The sequence below is a fragment of the Drosophila mojavensis genome, unplaced genomic scaffold (genome assembly GCF_018153725.1).
Source record: "Drosophila mojavensis isolate 15081-1352.22 unplaced genomic scaffold, ASM1815372v1 contig_74, whole genome shotgun sequence".
NCBI lineage: Eukaryota > Metazoa > Arthropoda > Insecta > Diptera > Drosophilidae > Drosophila > Drosophila mojavensis.
Genome location: NW_025318899.1, coordinates 26,065,576 through 26,090,789, shown reverse-complemented (window position 1 = coordinate 26,090,789; position 25,214 = coordinate 26,065,576). Strand labels below are relative to the sequence as shown.

Below are 25,214 nucleotides of genomic sequence, written 5' to 3'. Positions count from 1 at the left end.
CGTACTGCGTATGGTACACACGAGTATGCATGCCAAATTTCAGCTCTCTAGCTTTTATAACTTCTGAGATCAACGCACTCATACGGACGAACGGACGGACAGACGGACAGGGCTATATCGACTCAGCTCGTCGTCCTGATCAAGAATGTATGTATATACTTTATGGGGTCTGCGATGATTCCTTCTGCCCGTTACATACTTTTCACAAAACCATTATACCCTGATTTCCTATTTTCAATGGGTTCAGGGTAAAAAAATAAAAATTCTATAAAATACATATAATCGATAAGGCTTTTAATCGATTAAAAAAACATGATAATTTATCGATTTTTGGAGGTAAACTAGATATCCGCGCTATATATACGGACCTTACGGACATCTAGCTCTTCTATACTTTGAGATAGGCTCGTTCAAACGTACGGAGAGACAGACGGACAGTGCTAAATCTTCTCAGATCTGAATATATCTGCCACGCTTCCTTCTGCCTGTTATAAACATTTTAACAAAACAAAAGACAAAATCCCTGATGTTGAGCTGAACTAAGACCAGAAAGAACGAAAAACCAAATGCGTATTGCTTTTTAATAAAAATTAAAATTATAGTTATTTAAATTATTTAAAAACATTATCACGATAGAGTAGGATGCTTGTCAAGAAAAAAATGGAAAGAAATTAGACAAATAGAAGATAACCAAAAAATTAATTAAATGAGGTATCAGACCACTTTATGCCGCCTACAATAGAGTCCAGGAGTTCTACGCAATGCCTATAGCGTAAAACGGCACCGCCACTTCGCTGCTAGAGCGTCATTAAGCAAAAGCATAGAATGTACAAATTCTTAGCCCTCCTGCCACATGCTGTTGTTAATTCGTCGAAGATTTTGTTTAATCGTTTCTATTGAATTTCAATGCAGCTTCCAGATTTTGATTTCAAATTTAAGAAGAAAAAAGCAATTCATTCAATAATGGCTATATTTGCAATTGAGGTTTAAAAGAGAATTTGGTAAAATTTTCAGCTGATATCCAAAGTATGTATAACAAAAATCAAAATTGTATAAAATACAATCTGAATGCAAAATTTTTAAGGTCCAACTCTAAAGATGTACGTATATCGAGCAGTTTTTATTCATGAAATATGCCCCAGTTATACATCCGCCTACTTCATGAACTGAAGACATATAGGGATATAGTGACTGATGTGTCAATTCACTTGGCTGTAACACATATATTAGTTCAAAAAAATTTATCGAACATAAATTTTAAGTTTAGCAGTAATTTGTAAAATTTGAAAAGAATTTGAAGATGTCCTTCAATTTGAACCATAAGTACTGGATTTCTACTTCGAAAGAAATCAGTCAATTGATAAAAAAGCAAAACCGATTTAAAAAAATTGACCCACCAGAGGAAAAATCCGTGTCATTTAAAATATTCTCCGAGCTATATATCCTATATGTTGAACTTGTCAATAAATTAACTTTTATTTACTATAATACCTTTCAAGTGCAAAAAAGAAAGGTGGTCCGAGCGCTCGTTGAAAATGCTACTCAGCAACTCATGTTGCTCAAAGAAGAGCTGAAAGAAATGGAACTAAGTGAATATACTTATATGGACAAAGCGCTAATTGTAAGAAAGTTGACTCCAGTGGATTTGATGATTTGGAGATCTCCGCAATTTCTGTATCGTCGTCCACTAGATATTGCAAACATTTTGGTAGATAATAAGCTCTACATGAATGATCAAGAGAAAGAGCAAAGCGATGCAAAGGATTGGACTAAAATAAGCGATGCAGTGGCGCTTATACAAGCCCATGAGCGGGCCCGAAGTGCTCGTGTCTATAAGGCTAATATCAATTATGATAAGAAGAAATTCTTAGAGGTCAAACAAAGGAAAAAGGTTAATTACAGATTTACCTTCAAGCCAAATCAAGCAATGAGTATTCCTGTTAAAAGAACTATATTCACGGCGGACTTTATTAAGACTGATGAGTCCTGTAAAGAATTACGTGATAAAATCGATCACTTGGGAGGTTGTATGTCAGGTAATCATCATATGTATGTTTAATCAATATCTGCATGTTTTCTTCTGCCTGCTATATTGTATGCAAAATATTGAACTCTTCGGTTGATGACTTAAGAATAACAATACGTACACAAGAATTCCCATTTAGGAGTCCTGCCTTCGATATTGCCCCAAATAGTGTGGCAATAAATCCATTGAAAGTGAGTATTGGATGGAAAAGCCAGAAATTGGGGCAGACTATATAAGTATATATATATATATATTTAACAAGTAAGAAAGGTATAGTCGAGACTGCTCGACTACGAGATCCCCTGAACCCTTGGAGCAATAGCTATTTCTATAATTTTTCGCGTCTTTCAGCTGACACAAGAAACACGCACACACACACACTCAGGCATACATACACACACACGCATACACACACACATACACACACAAGCACCCACGCATAAACACGCATGGGCTGCAGTGTGCGCTTACTATGAGAACTTAATTGTTTAATAATGTTTTTGTGGACATACGATCTTCATGAAACTTTCAGATTATGATAACAACATGGATATGCATGTATTTGCCAAAGCACAAGTCTCTAGTATTTGAAATACGCCTTTTACAAAAGTGAGGGTGAGGCGGTGGATATGGGGGTGGTGGGTAAATTTTAACAAAAACCGAGATTGCATAAATTGCATATTAGCATACATAAAAAATTTGGAGACTCAAGCAATAAAGGTGTAGAGATATAATTTTATAGCTGGTTTTCGATAAGATTTTTATCGATAAAAAAAAGGTCGGGATGAGTTATCGATTTTTAATGATAAACTTGATATGCGCGCTGTAATTACGGACATTTAAAAAAAATAAAATGAAGTCTCTAGCTCTTATATCTTCTGAAATCGACGCGTTCATACATACTGACAGACGGACAGACGGACGGACAGACAGACGGACAGGGCCAAATCAACTCAGCTCGTCGCCCTGATCAAGAATATATATACTTTATGGGGTCTGCCACGCCTCCTTCTGCCTGTTAAATACATTTCAACAAAACCATTATACCCTGATTTCCCATTTTCAATGGGTTCAGGGTATAAAAATGAATTAAATGCACTCACAGTTTATTTTGCGCTTCGATGTGTATATTTATTTTTCATACTGCCACTTACATACTACTCGTGCGCCTTTTCTTTAACTCGCGCGCCCGCTCACGTTCAATGCTTCAATTCTAACACGTCCGTATTTTTTTTCGCGTCGGCAATGCATCGCTCCACAGCGCGGGTTCTCCGCTTTCGCGGGCGCTCACCACGTTGAGGCAGGGCTGCACTGCACATCGCCGACGGTGCGCGCGCTAAACCTAATAATCCGATTTCAATAACTTACACTTACGACTTCAACTCTACTAATTTATCTTATAACTACTATCCATATCTTACACAGCTACAACTTACGTTTCTACAACTTCCCCACTACCGCTTACATACTATTAATTTTACCGTATTCCACTAAAACACATGAACATGTAAACACCGCCTTACATGCTGGCGAGCCGCGGCGACATATATGAACAATTTTGTGTCTGTGTGTGAACTTAGCAACTCATTTACCCAATTCTTATTTACTCGGCTGAATTTTCTGCCTCCATGTCATATTATCGCACTCATTCACTTAATTTTGAGCATTATTAATTCGAACACCGTTTTATACATATGTATGTATGTGCATATATTCTTGAGCGGATTAATGAGATACGTGTTTTTGTCTGTGTATATATCTGTCTCTCTGTCTGTCTCACAGTCTGACTGTCTTCCTTAGAAGAGCAAGGAGTGAAGAAGCACTTCAGAAGATCATTGAAGTTGCCTATACATATGTACGTAACATTATTCATTTGGTATTTATATTTAAATGAAACAAAGCAAGAATGCTTGCAGCAGCAGGAAGCGTTCCCAGATAGCGTTCCTATTGGTCACTTAAAGCTCGACTGCAATGACCCTTACCTCGCCAAACTCAACATTTGAGTGCGACTCAGGCTTGAGTGGAAGTCGCTCTATATAAACAACATATAGACTAGACATGTAGTACAATTTTTTCGAACGACAAAAAATGCACTGAAGAGACCAGACAACTTCGTATTTGTTCGGCTCGGTATTTTGAGGCTCGAGCAGTGAAAATATGACACGACAAAATGAGTGCGCTGTGAGCGCTGGCAAGAAATGAACACATTTCCATATGAAGCACGCTTATGCACTCTTTCTCCCTTCCTCTCTCTCTCTCTCTCTCTCTGCCTCTCTTTATGGTCTCTCTCTATGGTTTCTCAAATAGCAGCAGCGCACAAAAACTGAAATTTCAGTAGTTTGTCAATTTTGAATGGTTTTTTGGGCCTTTATGACTTACCTCAGTAATTTTGGCAAACTTAAAATATCATGATACGATATTTTTAAAATATTCTCCAACCTCACTATATTTGTACATGTATGTATGTACATTTGTTTCAATTTTTAATGGGTATAGAAGTGTAAAAAAATGTGAATTTACATTTTATTGAAAACGTAGATATTTTTTTTATTTCTCTACCATTCCTGTAGTTTTACTTTTTTTCCTGTAAATAATAAGACGATAAATTAAAATTTTAGATGATAATATAGAAGATTTAAAAGAAATTCGAAATCGCGCAGCGAGCCTTATTCAATCTTGGTGGAGAGCGTATAAAACAAAAAAAATTTATAAAATCAAAAAACAATTTAAAAGAGAATTATTGGGCATTCGAAAAATACGACAACTAAAGAGACCCAACCAGTTTTCTAATTCTGTACTTGAGATGTATAGAAATGAGCAGAAGAGAAGAAAACTTGATGAGGAATTCGAACAACTTATTATGGATGAACGAACCCGCTTGCTTCAATTACGAAGCCCCTGGATGATGGAAGATATTTCTGATCATATTCGCGGTTGGTTTGCAGAATTGTAAGTACTTTTTGATATTCAACAAAAAATTTACATTTAAATTAATACAAATAAACTATAAATTTTTGATTTACAGTTATACAGCAACTGGGAACTTCCACCCATATCCTGATCCAGTCAAGAACGGAACTGTGTTGGTTGTTATTGACGAAACTATGGACGTAGGAGCATTTCAGGAAAGTCTAACTAAGAAACCTTTGACAAATGAGGAAAAGAAAAAAATAAAAGATAAGAAAAAAGCGGAAAAGAGGAAAATGAAAGAGAAAATTAAGAACCAAAAAATAAAGGATGCGAAGCGAAGGAAGAAATTAAAAGATGCCGGAATAATTGATGTTGCCTATTCAATAGCATCAAGCAAGCCAATAGGTATGTCATTAGAACTAAGTTAATGAAAATATCAGATTTATGAGATGTCATATCATTTGAATAAATTAATTAAATTAAATCTATTGAATTGTAACAGTTAATATTGAAGAGACAATGAAGCAATTTTCAATCGATTGGCGAAATGTTGATGAATATCTAAATAAGAATCATGATCCAATTAAAGCGTGGGTGACTGAACAACAATTAGATGTAATACATCACGAACTGCGGGAATTGGTAGACGAGTATATGCGGTAAATATTAACAATATTTCCTCTGCTCAAAAATCTATTCATTGAAAATTTTCATTTAAAAAAAAAAAAGTAATAAGTTAGAACAGTTAGAATGTCAAAATTAAGACAAACAATTTATTTTGTTAAGTGACACCAAATTAAAGAAATGTATTTATAATCTGTTTCATAATAATTTCAGCGTTGAATATGAACTGCTAAAAAGTGCTTTAGCTGCTGATCAAGATGAACCCTATAAACCTGGGAAGGTGAAAAACAAGAAGAAGAAGAAGGGCAAAAAGAAGAAAAGAGCTATAGATCCGACAGGAGATAGAACTCTCAGTTCATTGTATCATGAACTGAAGGACGCATCTGTAATTGAAGAAGTTTCTCATAGAGACTTCAATGAATTCATTGCCGACTTTAATTTTATTGCTGATGATACTAGAGATGAAGACTATTTAACGTAAGAATTTATTCCAATGCAATCATTGATAATGTAGTTCTAGTTTTTTTTCAGTAGTATTCAGACTCTCCCATTTTACTTCAATTTGTCAATTGTTATTTGTTTATAGACTTATTGGCATCATTTTTTACTTTGTGACTCCCTAAAATCGCTATTTTAACTTCGAACATTTCTTGTGTAATTCTAGAACTGTCGGCCCTGCCAAAGGAGACATTAAAATGGTTGTTCAGGAAAGTATGCTTGGAATGAGTGAATTTGATATTGCTAAACCCAAGTCAATTTTGCTCGTTGGGCCAGTCAACAGCGGCAAAAAACTGCTCTGCAATATAATTGCATCTGAGTTGGGTATGAGCACTTGATTATAGACAATATTATCTTAAATAATATATATATATACAATTCTACAGATGCTGTTTTTATAAATCTCAGTCCGGAAAAGGTTTGCAATTTCTCTCAAGACATGGACATGTTTTTACATATTGTCATGAAAGTAGCCCGGGAATTTCAGCCAACAATATTATATATTGAAGAAGCTCATCGCGTATTTCATAAAAAGATTCCACCTGAGGAAAAAGATATATTGCCAACACTACTGGCTCCGTATATTCAGAAGAAAATTTTAAAGCCAATTAAAAAGTCAGATAAAATTGTACTTCTCGGTACAACAAGTTTACCTTGGATGGCCAAACCGCTCCTTAAGCGAAATTTCCAAAAAATCTTACTTATTCCGAAATGCGACTATGGTACTTGCTTTTTACTTTGGCTGGATTTAATGACCGAAAATGCACCAGAAGCTTTAGAGAATTACGCATATTCGGCATTGGCAAAAATTATGAAAGCTTATAACTCTGGGGATGTAGCGAACAGCGTATCTAATACATTGAGTGTGTCCCGAAAAATGCGCCTTAAGGCTGAAGCATTGGATCCAATGGAGTTCTTGGAATACTTCTTGACGGAAATGGATCCTCCACTCTTCCCACCGGAGGATAAGGTATGCATAAAAATCTTCTAAAAAAATCCTAGACTAAGCAGTAAAGAGTACCTATTCAAAAACAAGTAAGAAAGCTATTGTCGAGACTGCTCGACTACGACTACGATCCCCTGAACCCTTGGAGCAATAGCTATTTCAATCATTTTTCGCGCCTTTCAGCTTACACAAGAAACACGCACACACACACACACGCACGCACGCACACTCAGGCATACATACACACACACGCATACACACAAGCCCCCACGCATAAACACGCATGGGCTGCAGTGTGCGCTTACTATGAGAACTTAATTGTTTAATAATGTTTTTGTGGACATACGATCTTCATGAAACTTTCAGATTATGATAACAACATGGATATGCATGTATTTGCCAAAGCACAAGTCTCTAGTATTTGAAATACGCCTTTTACAAAAGTGATGGTGAGGGGGTGGATGTGGGGGTGAGGCTAAATTTTAGCAATAACCGAAATTGCATAAATTGCATATTAGCATACATAAAAAGTTTAGAGACTCTAGCAATAAAGGTGTAGGAGATATAATTTTATAACTGGTTTTCGATAAGGTTTTTTATCGATAAAAAAGATCGGGATGAGTTATCGATTTTTAATGATAAACTTGATATGCGCGCTGTAATTACGGACATTTAAAAAAAAATTGAAGTCGCTAGCTCTTATATCTTCTGAAATCGACGCGGTCATACATACGGACAGACGGATAGACGGACGGACAGACAGACGGACAGGGCCAAATCAACTCAGCTCATCGCGCTGATCTGCCACGCCTCCTTCTGCCTGTTACATACATTTCAACAAAACCATTATACCCTGATTTCCCATTGAAAATGGGTTCAGGGTATAATGATTAGCATTTAACTATAAAGAAAATAAAGCTAAGATTAGGATTGCGGTTTTGCTTACGATAATATTACAAATACAATTCCTTGAACTAATTAAACTCATCAACTAAAACATTTATATAAAAATTCTAAATATAAAAGCTTAAATGAATACAAACTCTTTAATATATAATATAATTCGGGCCTAATAATAAGGTACCATATTTATTCAAAGAATGTATAAATATTTTTAATTTGAATATATAAAGATATAAATTTTGTAATCGATATTTGTATTATTCGATTGATTGACTTTTAATTTATTTCTTTTTTTAGCTAATGGATAAATTCAACAAATGGTTTGGTGCCTCAAACAAATTTGAAAAAATGAGAAACGCAGCCATGGCTGCCAAATTGGCAAAGCAAAAAAAGAAATAATCGATTATGAAATGAAGCCATTATTATAAATCTCCTTTGATTATATAGTAAATAAATCATGTTACATGTAGAGTCGTGTATACCATACTGTTTAAGTTATGTTATGGATTTTTGTATAAAGCCATACGTAATTTTAATGATATTATTACGTTCTAATGAAGATGGACCATCTACGGGAAAACTTTTCGTATATTAAAACACTGTACCTCAAACGCAGAATAAGAATATTATAGTTTCTTATTAAAATGATATGACTTTTATTTATCAAACATTTACATCGATATTATTCTAGCAGTTATATTTAATGTATTTTTCCTTTTTAATGTTTTGGCTATTTATTAGCTAAGGTTAGTAAATTTATTAATTTTATGTGCCTTAATTAGCTAGTTATATATATTAAAATTAAAACTTAATTACCTAAATGCTAATAAGACGGTGCTTAAAATATTTTTGTATTGGTATTGATCGTTTGTTTTATTCAATTACAGCTATTCGGTGAATTCTAATCAAACTAGTATTATCAAAATTTTATGAACAGACGGACATTTAAAATCTATTAAGCTAATGGCTCACTTATATAATATATCTCATTACAATTTTTCAATTTTAATTACTTCTTAGTTTACACTCAGACTATAGTTAAACAGAAGTAACAAATACCATGGAAATTATCAAGATCGAGTATGTGCTTAGATTATTTGATAACATCTGTTTCTTTTTTCTAGGCCAATGAGCTATGTATATGTACTATCTTTATTTACCCAAGTATTCTTATAGATTATTAAAATGGTATTTAAATATGTTAAGAAAGTTTTTGCAAGTAGCCTTGCTTTTATACATATTGCCCCATAGACTTCAAATTTGATCGTTAATTTATCAAATATTTATCGATCACTGAATTGTAGGTTAAAAACAGGAATACTGTTTTTTACTTTCTCATTTTCTTTACTTTTTCATTTGTTTTGATAGCGCATACCAAATATGTATATATGAGTTGAGCGTTAAAGAATGGAAAACAAAAATATTTGAAGTGCCGGTATTACTTAGAGTTATCCTTCGAATAGATCTAAACATATTGGGTTAACAGAATGTCCCAAAACAGTATTCAAGTCCTTTTAAATATCCAAATCCTACAAAAGCATATTTAGCTAACATTGGTTCCTAAATGATGTTCAACAAAACTCTATTTTCTGCCGCTTTTTTATAAAAAGGAAGATACAAAATTAATTTAAATAATAACTACACATCCATAGACTCTAAATTAATCAAGTCGACCCGATTCTAGACGACAGACCAGGCCAAAACCTATGTACGTATAAAAATGCTTATTTGATTTTTGTTGCCACTCTTTTTAGCCAATAAATAATAACTACTGTATTACTGATATTTATTTTTTGGAAAAATATTATTAATAAAAAGCTTAATTATAAAACATGCTTGAAAATTTAAATCAGATTTACAAATCTAGCTCCGCTCCGATTTCTTTATGAGATACATGTTTTTTGTATAGCTCTATTATCTATATTAAATTATATTCGCATAATGCAGTTGGAAACGTCATAATAAGTACTTATACATATTTATATATAAATATATATATACATTAGAGTAATAGTTAAGTGACCGTGATATTTTATGATGACATATATTTATATATATTTGACATTACACAAGTATTGATCATTTAAAATACATCATTTTTTTTTGTTCATTTCATGGACCTCAGCAGCTCATACGATATTCAAGCTATGCTTAACAAGTAAGAAAGCTATAGTCGAGACTGCTCGACTACGAGATCCCCTGAATCCTTGGAGCAATAGCTATTTCAATAATTTTTCGCGTCTTTCAGCTTACACAAGAAACACACACACACGCACGCACGCACACTCAGGCATACATACACACACACGCATACACACACACATACACACACACGCATACACACACAAAAGCAGACACACACAAAAGCAGACACACACATACACACACACGCACGCACACACAGGCATACACACACACACACGCACGCACGACACACAGGCATACATACACACACACATACACACACACACACACACACACACACACACACATACACACACACAAACACACACACATACACAAACACATACACACATAAACACGCATAGGCTGCAGTGTGCGCTTACTATGAGAACTTAATTGCTTAATAACTGTGTGTGGACATACGATCTTCATGACACTTTTAGATTATGATAACAACATGGATATGCATGTATTTGCCAAAGCACAAGTCTCTAGTATTTGAAATACGCCTTTTACAAAAGTGAGGGTGAGGGGGTGAATATAGGGGTGGGGGGTAAATTTTAACAAAATCCGAAATTGCATAAATTGCTTATAAGCATACATAAAAAATTTGGAGACTCTAGCAATAAAGTTGTAGGAGATATAATTTTATAACTGGTTTTCGAGAAGGTTTTTTATCGATAAAAAAAAGATCGGGATGAGTTATCGATTTTTAATGATAAACTTGATATCCGCGCTGTAATTACGGACATTTAAAAAAAATTTGATCTCATCTTCGGAAATCGACGCGTTAATACATACGGACAGACGGACAGACGGACGGACAGACAGACGGACAGGGCCAAATCAACTCAGTTCGTCGCGCTGATCAAGAATATATACACTTTTTGGGGTCTGCCACGCCTCCTTCTGCCTGTTACATACATTTCAACAAAATCATTATACCCTGATTTCCCATTGAAAATGGGTTCAGGGTATAAAAACAAAAGTTGTAATGCGTTTGGCATACACGATATCCAGTCTCCAGCTTTGACACGGACCGACAGACACTCAGACGGACGGATGGACAGCCGAATATAGCTAGATTGACTCATATTGCCATCCTGATCAGAAAATATATATTATATATGGGTATGCTACGCAACCTTCTCATGTTACATACATTATAAACCTGAATTCCAACTATAGCTGGGTTTTCGGTATACAAATGAAATTCTCCACAATATAATAAAGATCTAAAATGTTCATAGATAGCATTAACTTCAATTCGAATTCAATTCACCAATAAGTACAGTAGTCGCCATGTAACGACTACGAGGTACCTAAGCTCTTTCACCCTTCAAAATAGCATTCAAAGTAGCTAATATAGGTTGAAAAAGATTTGGTTTTATGCTTTGTACAAAATAAGAAAAGTTAATGGTTATTCCAGAAATTCGTTGTCCACAATACCAGCATATCCAATACCAATAGGTAAAGTTCAAGGTATCAGTTCACATGTGTGAGTGAGACAGCTTAAAATAGTAATCACACGAAAGTCTTTCTTATTTTAATTTTGTTTCTTATTTAATGTGAGCTGTATGTATTAAATGATTTGAATTGCTGATGCTTTGATTGGAATTTTCTTTGCTCATCTCATGGACGATCGCTTATATATATATATTATTACACATTAAAAACAGTAAATACTTTAGTAATTCCAATATTTTTACTTAATATCTCAAGACTCATTAGGATCTATCCCATAAATATTTTAGATTATCTGTAAATTATTACCTAAGCTAATTTGATTATTTAGTTCTTAAATCGTATTGGTTTTTATATTTTTTTATATTTGATACCGTCATGAATTTAATCATGATCTAACAGTACTAGAACTCTTTATAGCTTACATTTAAATTATATTGTATATACATGTATGTTATTATTTCCAATATACAAATATCATATTTTGGTGGTGACACATTTAAGTAAACCCAATAGAGGCAAAAATGAAAAAAAAAAAAAAAACCTTAATATAAAATCCCTTTTACGTGGCTAAGGAATGATTTATTTAAGATATCTCGAAATGCAATAATTTATAATGCAATACACACTTTTAATTATATATATACATCTCGATGCCTGAAGGTCTTTGTCGCTCTGGCTTAACAAATTGTTATTTAGAATTAATTCTTGATAACAATAAATAAATAAATAAATAATATACATCTCGGACGCCTAAGATTTTGCCAATTTATGGGAATAACAAATTTTGTATTATTATTTGAAAGTTTTTTGTCGGCAGTATATCGGCGGAACAATGAGTTAGTAAATTTTTTAATCTTTACATTATATATGAACTTTTAATATTTGTGGATATACCACATAATCAAAATAAACATTTCAAATTTTTTGTATGGTATGCCTGTCTTCGTTATTTCAATCTACATACCTACTTATATACCAGTGGGATGAAAATACTCGCTCACAAACTAAAAATTATTCATTTTCTTTTACTTGAGTTTTTACTCAATCTTTACCGCTTTTTTTGACAGTGAAAGAACATGACAAAGTCGGCAGAGACCGACTTCAATATTCTTACTTATATTTACTTTGTTGTCATTTATTACATATGAATTATACTACTACATTTATTTAATAAACATATGTTATTCCATTTAGAAAATTCTATAACATTGTAATACTTATGCTTTCTTATTTGAAACATATAGGAAATATATATCAACAAAAAATAATGATGATTCAGTAAATAACAAAAATTATATATATTTATATTCCTATATGTATTTACATAAGTTTAAACTCAATTTTGATTTTTTAATATATTTTTGACTTGATAAAAGAACTAAACTAAAATCTTTAATACACTAGCAAATTAAGTGTGTTACTGTATGATTCTCTTACCTCAACATAACTTTTAATATCTACTAAATATTATAAATATGTACATATTCTAAATACATAGTAAGGCACCTTTGAACTTAGATTTGCAAATGATTAAATATTTTTAAATAATAATCTTGACCGATAAAATAAAAATAACATATAGTAAAATTATAACATCCATGGTGATTGCTAATCGACTGCAACTTGAAATGCCCATTTTATATTCCATATCTATATCCAGGAGAAGATCATGATTGCGTGTATAGAACTGATGAATATCACTGATCTACAATATATAAATAATTAATGACTTTATTTTGAAAATACTATAGCTATTTTTAGCTATATAGCTATTTTAGCTATAGCTAAAATGTATATACAAACCTCATTCCATCCATATTTGTTTTTAGCTTGCACTATTGCCTCATAGACAGCATTATGTTCCAGGTTCCGTATGACGTATGACATTAAATAATGTGTACCGTCTGTCCGAATCGGAATAGGTTTTATATGATATTCGTGCCATTTACCGGGATGCTGGTAGGTTTCGTTCATCTAAAAATTGTTTGTTTGATTAGGAACATATATTTGTCAATAATTATTTTTTCTTTTAGTACTTACCAGCAGCCTTCGGTACAATAACTTAATTTCTTCTAGAGGGGGTATCGACTCTATAGTCCAAGTCAAGTTATAATGATCTAAAAAGCCACTTAAGGCTGGCGAGATAAAATCAGCTGGACCTGGTCTTCCAGAAACCTCAATGTATTTCTTTGTACGTCCCAGCGCATTGTCGGCAACACAACTATAGTTTCCAAAATCAGTTTGTTGGAAATTTCGAATAATGAGACTGTATCTATCATCATGAGGATACATGGAACGTCGATCAGTTGGATCCAGTAGGAACGAGTTCTGGTACCACAGCATCTATTGAAGCAATTTCACATTAATATTTTTCTACCTTCTCCGTTTATAACTTACTTCAGAATTTACATCCCCATGAACCACACACACTAGCTCTATATCATATCCTTCTGCAGCGTGAACCCAAGCTTTCTCTACCGTAATTTCAGGAGGAGCTTTAATGAAAAAAGTTCATAAAATAATTAGTAAATGTTACTACTTTTATTTGAAATCTTTTTTGCGATTTCTTCCTATCTTAGAAATTCCTCAGTACACAGCGACCAATTGGAATGAAATATTAATAGAATCTAATATAGATTTCCTGACATCGGGATGCCTCATAATCGATCTGTGTCGAAGCTTACATATTACCTACCAATACAATGTTGTATTTTGCAAAAATGTACGTAGATCTACTTACATAATATTGTTAGCTGTATATCCATTGATACTCGTTCTTTAACACCATTATCGGCGGAACATTGATATGTCCCTGCGTGATGTCTATCGACATTTTCTAAAATCAATGTTGAACTGTCTGATAAATGAGTTGGCCCAGAGTAAACGTCTTTCTTAAACCAGTATATTGTTGGAACAGGATTGCCTGATGCTTTGCACTCAAGTGTAACTGTGCTTCCCTTTCGCGCAGTTACTTGACCATTATGTGGAAGGGCCCTCAACGTTGGCGGAACTGTAAAATAATTATATTAATAATTTATAGGGAGATGATTAATATTTTAAAAATACCTAAGATTTCCACCGTGTGGACCTGATCTCGATTCTCCTGGTCTCCAAGCTGACATATGTAGTCGCCGGCATCTTGAGTCTTAACTCCATTTATTTGAAGGTTGTAGTCTGCACCAATCTTAAATCTCTGATCTCTTGTAATTTTTAAATGGCCAGCAGTGAGCACGGAAGAGCCTTTTCTCCATAGTAATACGTATGAACCAAGATTTTGAACTTTACATGGTAATTCAATTGTTTCGCCTACTATTACTTTGTAAAGGTGGCCCCTAGACAAAAATTTTGGTGCTGTTGTAGGAGCTTCATTTTCTGGTAGTATGAATGATCCCTCTGAAATGGAAACTGAAAAATGAACATAAATGGCTTTAAAAGCTAGATACAATTTAGAGGACTTTTTTTTTAACTGGTTTAAAAAAATATTAGTTTTAATTTTAAAATTTAAAAATTTTCATTTAAAAGGTTAAACTGTAAAGTTAAGTAAATTAACGCATCTGCTCTATACAAACGTCTGCATTCATTAATTTTAGAATACTATTAACAGAATGGAAATTGCGATAGAAGCAGATTAGTCAAGCCTCATGATACTAATGAATGCGTCGATCTCAGACCTTTAATTTTTTTTTAAATGTCCGTATATATATATAACGCGATGTTTATTTCTAAAAGTCGAGAACTCATCTCGGTTTTTTATCGATTAAAAACCTTATCGAAAATAAATTATTCTCTTATATCTCCTACACCTTTAAAGCTTGTATCCAAATTTTAAATGTAGACTCAAATGTATTTGATAGAATTTCGATGGCAAAGTCCAACCACAAGAAAAGTTATTAAACAATTAAGTTCCCATAGTAAGCTCGCACGGCAGGCTGCAGCCCATGCGTGTTTATGCGTGCGTGCCTATGTGTGTCTGTGAGTATGTTTCTTGTGTAAGCAGAAAAAAGCGAAGAAATATGTATCAGCTCCTCGAAGGGTTTGGGGAATCTCGTAGTCGAACAGTCTCGACTAGAGCTTTCTTAACCATTGAAATGAAATCTATTTAACTTTATTTCTTCATATCACAAAAGGATTAAATATTTATATTACCTTCTGCTAAACAAATCACTTTATTGTTTCACTCCACTTCATATCAATTATGTAAATAGATTGTATTGTGTGATTGGCGTGTCGCCCTGCTATATTTCTGAACGCAGTAAATTTTAATTATTTTCGGTCCTTAAATATTATTGAATATTTAAGTTGTTTGACCTACTTGAAATGCACTTACCTGTAAATGAAATCGATATAGCCAAAAAATAAATGAAGAATTGCATAGTTGCCCACTGATTGCAAAGTATCTGGAAGAGAAATGCATAATAAATATTGCTTAATATAAATTAGTACTAAATTTACATAGAAAATATAATAAATGTATTTTTTAATTCATAGACAAGTATCAGTTCTCTTGACGCTAACACTTCAGTCTACATTGATGTAAGTAGGTGGGGGAGGAGAACGCCCCGGGCGCAATGATTTGAGGGCGGCTAAACGATCTTTGCTGTTCCGTGAGTTTAAAAAACGATACTAGAATAATTTGATTACCCCAATTTTTTTTTACTCAAAAGAAACATTAAATTTCATTACATTCAAAATTTAAAACAAAATTAAAAACTCTTCACGACAGACAGATTTAAATTTGCTGAATGGTTTTTCAGAGGAAGCAACTGAAACAGGTATAGTTAGTAGAATTTGCAAAGCTTTTGCTAATGACTTCTTAAATTCTTATCCCAATGAAGAAATATATACTGATGTTGTTTTGGCGAGAATCTAATTTCCTGAGCCCATTGAAAATGGGAAATCAGTGTATAATGATTAAAAGTAGGTAACAGGCAGAAGGAGGCAGACCCCACAAAGTACATATATTCTTGATCAGGGCGACGAGCTGAGTCTATTGTCCGTATGCTTTCACGCGTCGATCTCAGAAGATATAAGAGCTAGAGACTTAAAATTTTTTCTAGGTCCGTGTATAGCACGCGCATATCGAGTTTTGCTTTAAATATCGATAACTTGTCCCATTATTTTGTTATCGATTAAAAACATTATCGAAAATCAGTTTTAAAATTATATCTCTTACATCTTTAAAGCTAGAATCTTCAAATTTTATATGTATACTTATTGCATACTTATATGCATTTTATACAGTTTCGATTTTTGTCAAAATTAACCCCCTCCCCTCATTCACCCCCTCACCCTCACATTTGTAAAAGGCGTATTTCAAGTACTAGAGACTTTTGACTTGGAATGTACACGCATTTTAACCATATGATCACGCTCTGAAAGTCATAAAGATAGTCCATCTACAAAAGAAACTTTTCAACAATTAAATTTTCAGATTACAAATTTCAGCTCTCTAGCTCTTACAACTTCTGAGATCGACGCACTCATACGGACGGACGGACGGACGGACAGAGGGACAGCTCGTCGTGCTGATCAAGAATATACTTTATACTTATACTAAATACTTTATAGAGTTCGCGATGATTTCTTCTGCCCGTTACATACTTTTTCGCAAAATCATTATAACCTGATTTCCCATTTTCAATAGGTTCAGGGTATAAAAAGGAAACAAGTAACTGATCGAATAGGAAATCCCCTGAACACCGCAAAGAGCTAATATTCCAATCATTCTAAGAATCTTTTATGCACAAATACACACGCATAAATACGAGCTCTGCTAAAATAGCAGCGAATGCGCTTGAGCTGCAATGTAGCCAATATTATGGTAACTTATTTGTCGAGCGAATATCAGTTGGAATATAAGTTCAGCGAAGGATTTAGGGGATCCAGCTGTCTCGACTATACATTTATAATTTTTTTTTTTTTTTAACTTAGTGATTTCAGGAAAATAATATCGACTGTTTGTTTTGGTAAAATCTTTGAAAATAACAAAATATGGCAAAACGTATAAGTGCGAATGTAGAGTAATGAAATATACAATATGAAATTTCACCTGCTTAAGACTCCCGTAGTGGGTAATAAAAACATTTATTATGTTAATCAGAATATAAGTAGAAAATCCATTGAAATTTCGGCTTCTCTCATCCGATTTGAATTGGATGAACATATTTGATTAACTCTACTTTAATTATATTTTTTACCACCATCACATTTGCATGATGAGGTCCCCCCAAAACAACTATAGTAGGGGTAGGGCACGTGGCCGCGGTAATGTAGATTGATTATTTTTGGGTGAAAAACATTCGATTAGACTTTGAATATGCGAATATATATTTAATCGAAAATAAGTTAAAATTGGTTATGTCTAATGGAATATGTTAAAAGAACAAATCGGTTGTGATTCAGGGCATCTTATAGTCATAAATAAAACTTCAACTTTACATAAAATTAAGAGTTATTGAGAGAGCTTACATATATACATATATATATATAAGTTAAACGCTCCCATACTAGAGTACTAGTGATTGGGGGACGCTGTGTTGGGTTCTTGTGAATATATAACAACTTTGTATTCAATGAAATAATATATTTTATATAATTTGGAACAATAGGTCTAAACTCTCTCTAGTCCGAATATAAACTGAACTAAATCTGTTCTACTCGTTAGGTTCTTCCCTTGAATGTCTGACTGGACTCTCCAGCCTCCTTAGATTGTCGAAAGTCTTAACTCTTCCCCATCTAAATATCTGCGTCCCGCAGATCAGGGTGCATATGTCCATTATAATGATATTCATCCAATATAAGTTGTCCAATATAATGGTATTTATCCAATATAAATTGCCCAATATAAATTTATTATCCATAGTCGATAGTTCCAGAGTCCATAAGTTAGCATAAAGAGGACCATCGATGACCACCTTTATTCATTTGTGGTTATGACAATACATCCAACATTGTAAGCGCATCTATTTCATTCCTCGGAAACTAGGAAGGATATACCACGTGTAAAATGCTGTGGATGCTATGGGTGCTAAGGAAGTTAAGGAAGTTAGAGGATTATTACAATTCAATTAATTAAAATGTGCATTTTCCCTTTTTTTTCCTATTTCTTAAGTGTGATTTATGAAGAATTTTTCCAGTTTTTGTTTTGAGTGTCACATTTCGGCTTTCCTTTACTTTGTCTTTTGCAAATCTTTTTTTGTCCTTAGTCTTAATTTGATTGTTTCTTTTATATTATTTCATTGAATTACTAATTGTATTGAATTACGTGTGTTATGTGTATTACTACGTGTGTTATTGTGTTGTCTGTTATAGAATTACTTGAATTACCAATTACTAGTTGTATTATCTTTTGTTACCGAACCGGCAAACAGTTTTTATTATTTTATATGGCTTGGGAAGCCCTCAGGATCCTTTTTGGTGTAAGACCTACTTAGGTGAGGGTGGTTCCACAATCATCTGGTCTCTCTCTTGCTTTCGTTTCATTTATTTATTTATTTTACTTTTTTCTTTTATATATTGTTGCCAGACTTATTCCCTTCCGAAAGGGAAGCCCAAAGTATTCCTCTTTGGTTCTAAGACCTACTAGGGTAAGGGTTATTCCACGATCGAATAGAAGGTCTCTGCAATTCATGTTTTTATTTTTGCATATTTATGCTTTGTTTGTTGATTAGAGATTTCCAGACAACCGGCTTTTAATTTTGTTATATAGTTAGTGCTTTAAACTTAACTTTGACCACTAGGTTTCTTTTAATTTATACGGAAACCCATCATTCAACACAGGTGGAAATTGTGACGTTTATTTTTTATGACATTTGTCTTACGGCAAGGACTTGAACCTCAATACGAGAATCAATCTCGTACCACCATTATGCCTGCAAATTTCTTGTATTTTCGTTTTAAGACTCGTCTCGACACGGATTTGACCTAGGTATTGCCAATACCACCATTTAGCCACGATTTCTTTTATGTTATAGAATTATCTAGTGCACCAACACTTGCTAGAAATTATGTTATTATTTATTGTATTATTATGTTATGGCAAGGACTTTCACCCCATTACTTTGCAAATCGCAGAAGTACTTCGTAATTTTGCCAACAATTGCCCAATTGGATTGGAACAATTTATTTGTACTTGCTTTTTTTAATAAGTTATTTTTATAGAATTATTGACACGTCACCATTTCCCTTTATTTCCGTGAAGAATGTGGGTCCCTGCTCGGGCGCCAGTTAAGCGCTCCCATACTAGAGTACTAGTGATTGGGGGACGCTGTGTTGGGTTCTTGTGAATATATAACAGCTTTGTATTCAATGAAATAATATATTTTATATAATTTGGAACAATAGGTCTAAACTCTCTCTAGTCCGAATATAAACTGAACTAAATCTGTTCTACTCGTTAGGTTCTCCCCTTGAATGTCTGACTGGACTCTCCAGCCTCCTTAGATTGTCGAAAGTTTTAACTTATATATATATATATATATATATATATATATCTTTTATATATATAAAAGAGAGTTGTGTAAAAGTGCTCCTCCACTTATAACTCGAGATCTGCTGGACCAATTTTCATGTTTTTGCTTCCAACAGATTTGTCTCCGCTACGAGTAGGATAATAGATCTTAAAAATACTGAAAAAATTTGACGAATACTTGAAAAACGCGGTTTTTTCCCTAAAGATTCAAATTTTTTTTGATACTCAGTAGGCTTGATAACAGTGACAGTTTTCGGTCCTGCTCTCATATTATACAATAGTATAGAAGTAAATAAACAAAAGTAGTCAGTCAGTCTACGGCACAGCCTCAGGCGAACCTGACTATTCATAAAAAAAATCACATGATAAAAATAATACGCGTTCAGGTATTTGTTTGTCTCAAACATGAATTTCTGTAAATTATTTATATTTATATTTCTCGATTGAATTATGTGGTATATTCAGTATTACTATTAATAACAAGTAAGAAAACTCTAGTCGAGAGTGCTCGACTAGATACTACCCTGAACCCAACTAATAAAAATGCCCATTTACTATGGCTAAAATTTCAATTTCGATGTATTTAAAAATATAAATTAAATAGAAAACTCATTTATGAAAATATAAAAATATAAAATATAAAAAAAATATACAAATATTTTGAAGCAATTAAAAAAATTATCATCAGTTGCACCGATCGGGTTTCGAACCGCGACTTCTCGATCGAGCGTCATGCCGCTAACACACTACGTCACCTCACTTCGCTGGTAAAACTGAAATAGATTCACTGCTGCAGCGCCATCTACCAAAACTAAATCAAACTAACTGCTGATGTGATTCTAAGAATCTGCTAGTATATCCAAACTTTTAAATACGCACATTTAGTATGGTTAAAATTTCAATTTCGGTGTATTTAAAAATATAAATTAAATAGAAAACTCATTTATGAAAATATAAAAATATTTTGAAGCAATTAAAAAAATTACCATCAGTTGCACCGATCGGGTTTCGAAACGCGACTTCTCGATCGAGCGTCATGCCGCTAACACACTACGCCACCTCACTTCTAAAAGCTTCGTTGGCAAAACTCGAATAGATTCACTGCTGCAGCGCCATCTACCAAAACTAAACGAAACTATCAGCTGATGTGATTCAAAGAATGTTCTAGAGGAAGTTGATGTACGTGCGTTTGTTAATTGGCCAAATATTTGATGATTTTTAATTAATTTTTGAGTGAACGGAATTTAATGAAACTTTCAGCATATGATCTACATACTATATTGAATATTTGAGAAATTTAAAAAAAATAGAAATCATTCACAATTAGCTATAGTGGCATCTGACTTGAACTTGAATGTTTTTACTCGATAAAAACATAACGGGATGATTTATCGAATTTTAAAAGCAAACTCGACGTCCGCGCTGTATATACGGTCATTTAAAAAAAAAAATTGAAGTCTCTAGCTCTTATATCTTTGGAAATCGACGCGTTCAAACATACGGACAGACGGACAGACAGACAGACGGACTCGAATCAGCTCGTCGCCCTGATCAAGAATATATATACTTTGTGGGGTCTGCCACGCCTCCTTCTCCCTGTTACATACATTTCAACAAAACCATTATACCCTGATTTCCCATTGAAAATGGGTTCAGGGTATAAAAATGCCGCGTCCTAGAAGATCTAATCTTTCCCGGCGGACCCATGATGCAATTAGGCAACGGAATATCGCGAGTTAATTATCTGATGAAGAACGAGAAAGGCGCCGCGTTAGTACCCAGCAAAGAAGGGCCTTAATTCGTGCTTCTCAAAGAGAGGCAGCCCGTGAACATGAATATGATCCACATGAGCTAATGCAATCTGTTCAAACAAATGTACCACTGTTGAATCCTAAGTAGAGGGAAATTTATGATACACTGATTAATGCAATTGATGATGGAAATGGTGGCTTATTTTTTTAATGCCCCCGGTGGAACTGGGAGGACATTTCTCATGTCATTGATTTTGGCAACTGTACGTGCGAGATCCGAAATTACGGTAGCAATTACGTGGCATGCTCACGTGTTGGCAAACCATCCGCATTATTTGTTCTTGCACCTGACCAAAAAAACAAAGAATTTCGTTTACCACAAGGTGCTTGAATGAAAATCCGATTAATAAATTAATCAGAGTGTATCTCAACCTGAACAACATAGCTTTCAACAATTTTTTACCTAGAAATAACATAGAGGGCAATGCAACGTTTGCCGGGCCAGCTAGTATATATATACATATATATATGGGCATAGAATTATGTATATGAATTAATGTATTTGAAGTAAGCATTAGATATGCATTTTGAGCAGGGCACACACACACAAACACACACACGCATAAACACACACAAACACACACACTCACACGCATACACACACACGCGCACACACACACACACACAAACACGGCGAGTTGAATTTTTATCTTTCACAGATTCTTTCGGAACGTGGGTGCTTTCGGAGCTACTTAAAGCGTTCTGACCACGAAGAAACCGAAGAATACTCTTGGTGCGGACGAGGTCTGGTGGAGGACGCCAACCACGTCTTATTCGAATGTGGACGCTTCCTAGAGGAGAGACGTCTGGAAGAAGCAGTGGGCCGCTCCCTTAGAGCAGACAACATGGTCAACGTTATGCTGGAATCGGAGGCAGCTTGGAAACTTATAACCACCTTCGCGGCCACAATTATGATGGAGCTTCGCAGAATAGAGCAAAGACGAGCTGTCCCAGGCTAAGGGAGTGTAAAGTGCTTGCGAAGCAATGCTATACGGCCGTCCGCACACGCCTATACACGCATGGGCTGCAGTGTGCGCTTAAGTATCATTATTAACTTTTCTTGTGGACATACGATCTTCATGAAACTTTTAGATTATGATTATATTGATGCATTTGCCAAAGCATAAGTCTAGTATTTGAAGTACGCCTTTTACAAATAAGTGGGTGGGAGGGTGGATATGGGGGTGGGGCTAAATTAAATTAACAAAAACCGAAATTGTATAAAATGCATATAAATCTATACTAAAAATTTGGAGACTTTAGCTTTAAAGTTGTAGGAAATATCATTTTATTACTGATTTTCGATAAGGTTTTTTATCGATAAAAAATAACTTGGCAAGTTATCGATTTTTAAAGCAAAAGTCGATATCCGCATCGCATTTTACAAAAAAATTGAGGTCTCTAGCTCTTGTATCTTCTGAAATCGACGCGTTCAAACATACTGACAGACGGACAGACAGACAGACGGACAGGGCTATATCAACTCAGCTCGTCGCCCTGATCAAGAATACATATATATACTTTGTGGGGTCTGCCACGCCTCCTTCTGCCTGTTACATACATTTCAACAAAACCATTAAACCCTGATTTCCCATTGAAAACGGGTTCAGGGTATAATTATGTGTAGATACAGATACATATGTATGTATGTATATTTCCTCATATACATATGTACATATTCCTACATACATACAAATGTAATCAAGTTTATGAGGCGAATATACATACATATTTATATTGTAGATGTGTCTAAGAATATACACATAACGCACATATATGCATATACTTATATAACTAGAGATTCCGTAGCACGGAATGTATTCTTTTCGTATGTATGTATATATTCATATAAATATACATACATACATGCATATCTATCATTGTAGTGGTTTGCCCTGTAATGTATACCACTTTTTATAATGATGCTTTCTCGGAATTATTCAGACTTATTTATACAAAAAAAATTATTTCTTTGTAGCTTAAGAAGTTAAGTTCTCTTTTAGCAGCAAACCTAAATGCATATGTACATACCAATTTATCGAACAAAGTTATATTATTCCTCAGTTAATCATTTAAGTATGATGTACATATACATATAAACCTTTAAATTTATGCACATACATAAACATTCATATATACATATACATACATTTATAATAAAATAGTCTAAATGCAATTTAAGCTTAACACAGTGGCAAACATAGTAGTAGTAGTAGATTATGTATGTATCTACATATGTATGTACGTATATACATATATATATATATATGTACATAATTGCATAGAGCCTTTAAAAAACCCTAAATAAATATCTACATACATACTTATAAAAACTGGCTAAATATGTAACAGTTAGGTTTTGACTTACCATATTGTTATTTTAGCTTCAAACTGATTTTTATTCCATTTAATAACCTTTTCCTCTAGATGTTGTACAACTTTTTAGGTATCCTTAATTAAGTAAACAACAATCTTTATAAGTTACAAAATAGACCAATGTTTCTGGCTGACAAGTATAATTGTATTTATCCTTAACATTTTCATTTCGATCTGCGCACGCCCAACTTTTAGATGCTTTTACCTCAAAAGCTCCGAGAGAACTTTTGGCGAATGACTGTATTGTTGACTCCATGGCTAAAATAAAATAAAAACTGTTAATTTTATGTGAGAATACACGACTATAGAAATATCCTGTGCTCACTATAACTAAATCGCTTTTATAGACACAACCTTTATAGACAAATCTTAGGTGAAATGTCAAATTTTAAATGGCGAGCTATCCTTAATACCTATTTATATACATATTTATATTAAGGCTGATGTCAGAGTGAAAGCTATCCGCAAAGAAAGAAACATTGCGGGTATTCAAATATTAGTTATTGCGAGTGCTCAAATGTTAGTGTCAGTCGCAATGTTTTCATAAAAAAAGCAACGTGATCCATCCACTAAATGAAAACCGCTTGAAAAGAGAGCTTAATTGCTTATATCCAAATTTAAAACTGTAACCTGACAAATTTTTTAACTATACACGAATGCCCATCAATACTTTTCATTATTGACAAATCAAGAGTAATTGAGATCAAATACATACATAAAAATTTTAATCGTTTTGAAACAAACTGTTATATAAGCTTGAATTGCGAAAAATAACATATTTCATCTACCAACCAGCGATTATTTAAGCTCAGCACGCAACAAATAAAGTAAGAAAGCGATTCTCTGTCTCAATAAGAGAAATTAAAAGTAATATTCAAATCTACATATTTAAAAAAAACAAGTAAGAAGGCTCCAGTCGAGACTGCTCGACTAGGAGATACCCTGAACCCTCCTCCAAGCTGATATTCTAATCATTCTGGACTTTTTTTATGCACACAT

The 25,214-nt window shown here is 33.7% G+C and overlaps 2 protein-coding genes and 1 long non-coding RNA gene across 4 annotated transcripts; 1 reads left to right on the top strand and 2 right to left on the bottom strand.

Annotated features, from left to right (window-relative positions):
* The first annotated feature begins 1,176 nt into the window (after positions 1 to 1,176).
* On the top strand, positions 1,177 to 8,386 carry LOC6583623 (dynein regulatory complex protein 11). Its single transcript, XM_002009253.4, has 8 exons — positions 1,177 to 2,036; positions 4,645 to 4,975; positions 5,052 to 5,341; positions 5,439 to 5,595; positions 5,774 to 6,037; positions 6,225 to 6,382; positions 6,445 to 7,028; positions 8,205 to 8,386. The coding sequence occupies exons 1-8, from the start codon at positions 1,301 to 1,303 to the stop codon at positions 8,304 to 8,306; spliced, it is 2,622 nt and encodes an 873-aa protein (XP_002009289.1). The 5' UTR covers positions 1,177 to 1,300; the 3' UTR covers positions 8,307 to 8,386.
* A 4,239-nt stretch (positions 8,387 to 12,625) lies between these two features.
* Positions 12,626 to 24,390, bottom strand: LOC6583622 (lachesin). 2 transcript variants are annotated; one of them, XM_002009252.4, is made up of 8 exons: positions 24,208 to 24,390; positions 15,886 to 15,955; positions 14,625 to 14,951; positions 14,299 to 14,568; positions 13,956 to 14,053; positions 13,599 to 13,901; positions 13,362 to 13,532; positions 12,626 to 13,263 (listed from the first exon to the last, which is right to left on the bottom strand). In XM_002009252.4, exons 1-8 carry the CDS (start codon positions 24,208 to 24,210, stop codon positions 13,099 to 13,101), a joined length of 1,407 nt encoding a protein of 468 aa, XP_002009288.2. In that variant the 5' UTR covers positions 24,211 to 24,390; the 3' UTR covers positions 12,626 to 13,098. The 2 variants fall into 2 exon arrangements, with proteins under 2 accessions (XP_002009288.2, XP_015018462.1); XM_015162976.3 differs by having other exon boundaries at positions 14,625 to 14,963; positions 24,208 to 24,389.
* On the bottom strand, positions 18,757 to 19,840 carry LOC122757516. The gene is made up of 2 exons (XR_006357576.1): positions 19,618 to 19,840; positions 18,757 to 19,555 (listed from the first exon to the last, which is right to left on the bottom strand). It is a non-coding gene; the product is annotated as an uncharacterized LOC122757516 (long non-coding RNA).
* Positions 24,391 to 25,214: the final 824 nt, after the last annotated feature.